Below are 7,921 nucleotides of genomic sequence, written 5' to 3'. Positions count from 1 at the left end.
TTCCCTTGAAGGCAAAACCCTGAGCTGTATAAGGGAGGAAATGCTGTACCTTGGGCACCATAGCACTGAGCTGAGCATGGGGCTGGGAGGGATTCTCTGACTCTGCTCCATATCCAGGGGATGCAGCCTAACAAGGGCTGAGGGATGGGCACAAGAGGGCTGGGAGCATCTCTGCAGGCCTGGTTGTGCCAGGGCAGAGGACAGGAGCATTCCCTCCTGCAACACAGCATAGCACCTACTTGCCGCTGGAGTGGTGAGGGAGAAGACCCAACCAGGTGGGTTTCTTTGTCAGATGTTGGAAATCTGGCATCCAGTTCCACTTCCTTTTATGAGGCTTCTCACTGATGTTCTGCTGCAGAACCTGAGATGAATCTTCAATGGGGACTGCTCTGGGTGTGCCCACGTCATTGAGTGCAAGAGGGGAGATGAATCAGCCGAGCATGGGGCACCACAGCCCTCAGCCTCCCTGAGGCCAGTGCAAAGGCTGCTTCTCCATGGAGCTGAGGCTAAAAATCCTCTCTCAAATGCTGCTCCCACTTCGGCAGCTCCAGCCCCTGGAGGCTGACCCCGCCATGGGCTGTCATCCCACACTCAGCCTCACCCAGCAAGAGCCTTCCCAGTCCAGGGCACTGCTTGGTGGCTGTGTGACAAGGGATTACATACAGCCACTTCATTTCTTTAGCCCATAATTCTCACATATCAAAGGGAAGCAATAAGCCTTTCTTGTCTTTTTAGCTCAGTAAAGCAAGGGCATCTCTAGGCATCTATTTGCACAGCTCACAGTGCCCAGGATTGCTAGTGCTGTAGTGCTGAAACAGGCTAGTGCAGAAAGTAAATCACTTCATCTAGTTCTGGATCACCTGTATCCTTGTTGATGATGGGTTCCATTCCAGCAACTGGCAGGATTAAGCTCCTTTCAAAAGCACTGCCCAAGCATAGCAACCAAGAAAAAAACCTCAAGCAAAAAGGAAACTATTTAAGAATATTCAAGCCCTGGTCCCACCACCTCCTTCCTATTCCCGTAGCTGCACTTCTGAAGCCACCTCAACACAGAAGAACTGCTGCTTTTTGAAGGCTAAGTGGATCCTCAGTCAAGACATCAGTGAGTGCCCAGGGATGAGGAGATCTCTGCTTTGCAGAGGCCCCAGAAACTTGCACCCTTTAGGAAGTGCAACAGCCAAGGAATCCAATAAAGACCTAGGGCTAGTATCCTCCCCTCTATCTTCCTCTATGCATTCAATAAAAGCCCCATTCTCCCCCCGTCTGCTTTTAGGGCTGGGAATTGATCAGCTCCACCTGAGCTCCCCTAATCTCTTCCCGTTACCTTTTGCACAGCGGCCACCATCTGTCTCCACCCGGGGGTGAGTTAATGCTGCACCCTGCCCAGCTGCACCCATCAGAGAGAAGGGAGGTAACAACGTATGCCCTCAGTGCCAGCAGCTGGGGTTCCTTCTTCAGTTCCCACAAGTGCTGGGAGTGTCAGTGCTGTGGCACCTGTCCCTCTGTGCCTGCAAAGCCCTCAGCTCAGCCATGAGGAGGTGCCTGCAGGGGGATGAGGTGCAGAGTTGGCACAGTAGCTGTGCCCATCTGAGCTGCCTCCAGCACAGACCAGGGGGACTCAACACCTTCTCCGCTGGGAGAATCCTCCTCCATGGGGGTCAGGCTTGTGCCCGTGATCTGTTCTGCACCCCCCCTCATTTTGCAGCTTTCTTTCAGATACGACGTGTGCAAAATATTTATCTTTACTCCTTAGTGATGAATTTCTCATCAGAGTGACACTTGTTCCCCACATCTCCAGCTCTCCAGCGACTGCATGTCAGAAACCAGTGCGTCTAAGAAGGCACGCTGGAAAAGCACAAAGAAATTCTCTTCCATTGAGATGTGCCTTTTTCTTGATGCTATCTCCTGCTCAGCTGACACTTTTAATGTTGCCTTTAATTCATAATGGGTAGAAAACCACTGTACCAATTTACAGATGAAGAGATACTGATAACGCAGGCTTAATATTGCGCCTTTACAGGGATGCAGTGGAACAAAGGAGAACTTTCCAAGGGAATATCAGATGGATTTTGTTGGGGATGGTGCAAGGAATAAAGGTAAGAAAACACTTCAGTGTTTGTGAGTGAGGAGGGAATAAGGTGTGCATGGGGTGAGCCTGTACTGTGATCCTCTTCTACGATCCCATCTCTGCAAACGTGCAGCTGTGATTTACTGTGGTGTTGGGTGTAAATCCTCTAGATCAGCCAAACCAGCAGCGTTGTGCATTTGACTCAACCCCAATTACAGGGATTTGATGTCTAAAATGCTGTGGAGTGTCTGGGTACCATAGAAAGACTGCAGCAAAAAAATTCACTTAGAGGAATTGTGCCTGTGCATTTGTGTGTGTGTGTGTGTGTGTGTGTGTGCAGAGGCTGCACTACTGCTCGCTGGTTTTGCCCTGAGACAGGCAGTGTTTCCAAGACAAGAAGGCTGAGTGAGGGGACGTAGCTTTTCTCAGTGACCAGCCAGTCTCAGCATCACTGTTCGAAACATAAAATTTATTGCAACAAAGAATTAAAAATAGTACATCTGAAAGAATCGCAGAGTGCATGTCATCAAAGAACTAGTCAGAAATCACAACTCAAGCAAATCGTGTACAATTGGAACTGAAAGTTTTATTAAAACAACTCTAAATCAAACTCAAATATTCCTTGTGTGTTTACTTTCACCATAACCGTGGACCGTGTATTTACAGTCTTCGCCTCTCGTGGTGAAGATTCTGCTCAGGGCAGGGGAATAGGAAGAAGGCAGGGGTGGATGGGGAGGACAGGTGGGTTTCAAAAGCTAACAGGATGTGAAAGTTTTCCAGAAGAAGTTCTTGCAGCCCGCTTTGCGTTCCCGGGGAGCCAGCGCGGGGTTTGAGTTGGCCGAACGCTCCAGCTCCAGTCTCACTTCGTCCTGCTCGGCCCCTCGGGACAAGTCCTCCGACTCCAGAGCTTCATTTTCTGTCTGGCTTGGCTCTGAGAGCAGTTCTGCCAAAAAGTACTTGGCCAGTTCCTTGGGGAGAGGAGAGAGAAAGCAGGAGAGAGATCACAGTTATTCTTTGGCTGTTGGGGGCTCACCTCCTTTGTGCCCACGGATGGACACGGCTCTGCAGGAGCTCAGCTCGGCAGCTGCCTTAGAGCAGCTGTGGCTACAGAATAGAGCAGAGCACTGATACATACCTGGTGCAGTGAGGAGATCCCCATCCTGGCTGCGCCAGGAAGGAGCTCATCCCAGCACCACCCCACAACACCCCACAACCCCTTTCCTCACTGCTGGTCTGGCACTGAAGACAGACTCAGCAGGGATGCTGTGCAGCAAGAGAAAAAGCTCACAGGGGAAGCTGAGTGGGGGCACTCATCATGGGTGATTTTCTCTCTCATCCCTCCAAGTCGTACTGTTCCTTTGTATAGCAGAAGACATTCTCCTGCAGCACAACCTTGGTTCAGTGCCCTGGAAAGCTTCCCCAGAGGCTCTGCTCTCTGTCTTGGCAGCAGCTGCTCCTTAGCCCCCAGTAGGATGTGCTGGAAGAGTGGTCTTACCTTCCTGCCCCTAGTCATAAAGCTCAGCTCTGGCAGGGAACCAGGGAGCTATCAGGGAACCGGGCTCTGCAGCGAGCAACCCGAGTCTGGAGTGGGGGACACCAAGGAGCTCTGGTGAAGAATCTGCACGGATAGCACCGGGGTGTCCAGAGGGAAACCAGAGGGGTTTGCAACGGGGAACCCAGGATTCTGCTACGGGTTATCGGGGGGAGAAGGAGGGTCTGCAGGGGGAAGCAGGAGGAGAAGCGGACTGCGTGGAGGGGGAGCGGGGTTTTGCAGCGAGGGTGCCGGGGGCTCCAGCGGGGCGTCCGTCCCGTCGCGGGGCTCTCACCTGCTTCCCGGCGGCGGCAGCCAGGGACTTCTGCAGGAACTGCCGGAGCCGCGGGTCCGAGGGGGCGGCCGAGACGGTGCCGACGGCCAGGGCGATGGAGAGCAGGGCCAGGGCGCACTGCAGGCGGCACGACAGCATCTCGCCGGCGGGTCGGGCTCGGGCAGGAGGCGGCGGGGAAGAGCTGACGGCTCCGCTGCTGCTCGGCTCCGGCGTTGGGGATCTCCTCGGCTCCCGTCGCCTTTTTAAACCCTTCTCCTGACGTCAAGGCGGGGGCGCCCCCCTCGCCCCACGCCGCCGGGGGTGGGTCTCTGCCCGGCCCAGGGGGGAGGAGGGCCGCGGCCGGGGATGCTCCGCTCTGCCCCGGGCTGGCCAGACACCTGCGGTGCTCCCCTCGGTTGCGTTCCTCCCCCCATCCGTTCTCCGGAGGGTTTTTCTCCCCAAACCGCTGTTTATCCCGTTCTCGACTCTACTCATCCGTTCTCTCCTCCCCGAGCTTCAAAGCCCCCCCAGGGGGCGGTGAGGGGTTCCTGGCTGTGCACCGCCCTCCCCACGGCCCCGGTACCAAAGCTTCTCTTTTGCTCGGCTCTCCCGCCCCGCCGAGTAACAAACGGCCGCACAGCGGCGAAGCTGCAAATCCTTCCCTTAAAGGCGGATTTGCCTCCGGTTCCAGCATGGACCGAGGGATGCAGAGCTACCCCCAGGGGCTCTTTCTGCCTCCCCGGTCCTCACGGAGCTCTCTGAACAGTCCCCGACCTGTTCCGGCCGCCGTCGGGGCAGCTCTGCTCTCAGCCTGCCGCACAGAGCCCGGCTCTGCGACATCTCCGCAGCTCAGGAAAGAGGGCACAAGTGATGTCTTGGCCGTGCAGGTTCCCGCTGAGCCCTCAGGGAACCCCCCCCCCCCCCCCGGTGTCTGGTTCAAAGCCACTAAAATCTCAGCGGGAACGTTTCCGTCCAGCTGGTCTCCCCCCTCTCTCCCTGCCCATCCCCAGGGGGCTGCCTGGCAGCCCACAGTGGGCAAAGCTGCTGGAAGGACGGCTCCCTGCACCCCGAAGGATGGGCCACATCAGCCCCGTCCCAGGTGTCAGGAGCAGAGAAAATTGCGAATGGCCCGCTACTACTCAGACACGTGGTGTCAGGGCATCCCTCCTCCCATTCCCAGCGGCAGAAAGTCAAAGGCTTGTGGGAACAAAGAGTGAGCTACTGCTCCAGAAACCTCCAGAAGGATTATTCCAGTTAGTACTGAATTAACGCTCCCATTAACAACACACTCCCTGACCTCAGCGTTGCTGAGCTGGGAACAAAGAGTACGTATGGAAAAGTTCCTGCTCTGCTTTACAGCCCAGCAAGAGAAATTGGTGCTGGTCACTGGTTCCCAACTAGGCAGACCTCCAGGCTGAGCAGACGCTGCCTACCCTGCAGGGTGCATCCCTTCCCCTGGGCAGACATCTGCAGCTACATGCCATTTCAGCCACTGCATCTTCCCCAAATTTTGGAGCAAAAGAATGCAACTGAACTGATTTAGACCAAAAAAGAGCAGACTGGCTCCAAGGGCCATGACTGTCAGACCTCTCACATCACCATACTAGCAGCTGGACCTGAGCATGTCACTCCTCCTCCCTGCAGTCAAAGGATCAGGGCCAGCCCTGGGCATGGCAGGTGTCCAAGACTACAGATGTTAAACACCACTCCTATCCTGGCCCTCTTAGTTACCTTTAAGAGCCATTTCCTAGGGATGGCTTCCCTCAGCAGCAAATCCCCTACTTTTCATAGCTGTGCCAGTAGCAGCAAGTGACCCCCAGGTCTCCCATGGCCAATGTGGTCATACTGGTGTAAAAGGTGTGAGGTAACACTCTAGTCCATATGGGGCTTTCAGAAGCCATTCTTAATGCCTTGTCCAAATCCGAGCTTCTCAGCTCACCATTTGCAGCAAGGAATCCAGCCCCAACAAAAGGTTATTCCTCGCTGGCTGCTGTCCTTGCCTATCTTTCAAATTTCATTTTTTAATATCCATACACAAGGAAGAAGGATGAAAGGCATCCTTCTGCAAAGTAGTAACATTCAGTGAGGCTTCAGGCTAGGAGCAGTGCTGCTGTAGTTAGATATATGATCCCTGCAGCCTAGTCCCAGGCAAGCAGAAACCCTTGGTCCCCCTGGGGATCCCTGATTTTGATGGTATATCAATACTGTGCATATTGTGACTCTGCCAGCCACACAGAGACAAGATCTGGAGTAACAGGTTGGCTCTGACTCTGCCATTCCGCAGCACTGGGGCAAAGCAGAAGCTTCTTTGCTGTCTCTGGTCCTGCATCCCATCAGGAGATGGCTTGGCCCCTGAGCCAGAGCCTCGGGAAGGCCCTGACGCCCACCTTGTCCCTTTCTTCTCTCCCGGGATTCAGCTGAGGTTGCAGAGCTTGTAAAGGTAAGAGCAGAGCCAGGGCACTGGTTGGAAAGTTCGTCTTGGTTTGTTCTAATGGACTGAGGTGGAGCTTCTATTAGATTTGAACTTTGTTCCTGGTAAAACGTTGAAAGGATCAAAATTCTTGGTGCTCTCAGGCAGAATTCTGAAGAATCATTCTGATGTTCTCCAGCAGAAGAGTTTCAGCATTCCATTTCAGAAAAAGATCTGAAAGAAAAAATTCAATTTAACCAAATGTGAAAACATATGCTCTGGTCCAGAAAACCCTCTTGTGCTGACCTGAAGGAAATCAATGGAGAGGGTCAGGAAAAAGGGAGCCCATCTACCCTGTTCACCTTTGCAGCATCTCCATCTGTTCCTCCTGGGCAATGGGAAATGCAGGCAGTCAGATGGCCTCAGGACTCTGGTTTAAACAAAGAGGAGCAAGGTGCAGATCTGCCACTTCCCACTCCCCCGCTTCTCTGTGGGATCAGCACGTTCAGATATTTTTCCTCTACTCATTCCCCAGCCAGATAAATCCATCACTGTTAGTCTGTGGCGAGGATGACTCGATTCCTTTCTTTCTGCAGCAGCGCTGCGGGGCATGTAGCTCTGCAGACGATTGAATTGCATTGAATTCCTATGACTGCTTCCTTACCCCAGCTCTCCTCCAGCTTGCTACACAAATCCAGAGCAGTCCAGCAGTGCCTGAGCTGAGTGCACAGGCTGCACGCTCAGCGCTGTGCCTGCACAGTGTGCCCTCTGCTGTCACCATGCCTGCAGGAACAGCTCTTACTGAACCTCACCACCCCGGCTGTCACCTGCAAAATGTTCTCCAAGCTCTCCCTGCTCTGCTTTCAAGAGCAGAACAGTTTTACCACACATTATTGCCGTGACAGCAGGGACAAAACATTCTTCTTACATTGCAGCAGTCAGCCACACTGAAGAAAGAAATCGAGGAATCGAGTGCCGAGCTGTGATCTGGGACCCAGAGCTGTGAAATTCTTCTGGTTGCTCCTGGCCACCACGGGCTACAGCTGGTCTTTCCCTTCAACAGATCCAAGCGAGGCCAGGGACAAACTGCAGGACATCAACGTCTTTCTGCCTGCAAACTTTCACAGAATGTTTTCAAGTGAAAAGGACCTTAAATCCCACACAGTCCCAACTTCTTGCCGTGAGTTGGTTGCTCTGCCCCAATTCAGGTTGCCCAGGGCCCCATTCAGCAGCTCCAGGCATGGGGCATTCACAGCTTCTCTGGGCAGCTGTGCCAGGGTCTCACCACCTCTGAGTGAAAGATTTCCTCCTAATATCTCACTTAAATCACCTATCTTTTAGTTTAAAGCCATCACTCCCTGTCCTGTCACCAGATCTCCTGTTGAAGAGTTCCTCCCCATCTTTTCTATAGGCCCCTTTAAGTATTGAAAAGCCATAATAAGATCTTCTCTTTAGGCTGAACAAGCCCAGTTCCTACAATCTTTCTTCATAGGTGAGATGTTGAGCTCTCTGAGTATCTCTGTGGCCTCTTCTGGACCTGGTACAGCAGCTTGGTGTCTTTCTTATGCTGGGACCCCAGAGCTCAACACAGCACTACAGGTGGGACCTCACAAGGACAGAGCAGAAAAAGGCAATCGC

At 53.5% G+C, this 7,921-nt stretch overlaps 1 protein-coding gene across 1 annotated transcript; it reads right to left on the bottom strand.

Moving 5' to 3' along the window:
* Positions 1 to 2,823: 2,823 nt before the first annotated feature.
* SST (somatostatin) lies at positions 2,824 to 4,032 on the bottom strand (the record flags this gene model as incomplete). The annotated part of the gene is made up of 2 exons (XM_079539730.1): positions 2,824 to 3,036; positions 3,895 to 4,032. The coding sequence occupies 2 exons, from the start codon at positions 4,030 to 4,032 to the stop codon at positions 2,824 to 2,826; spliced, it is 351 nt and encodes a 116-aa protein (XP_079395856.1).
* Between the last annotated feature and the right edge of the window lie 3,889 nt (positions 4,033 to 7,921).

This window comes from Tetrao urogallus (genome assembly GCF_951394365.1).
Source record: "Tetrao urogallus genome assembly, chromosome: 9".
Classification (NCBI taxonomy): domain Eukaryota; kingdom Metazoa; phylum Chordata; class Aves; order Galliformes; family Phasianidae; genus Tetrao; species Tetrao urogallus.
Note: the sequence above shows the minus strand (reverse complement) of the source record. Positions and strands in the feature narration are given on the sequence as shown.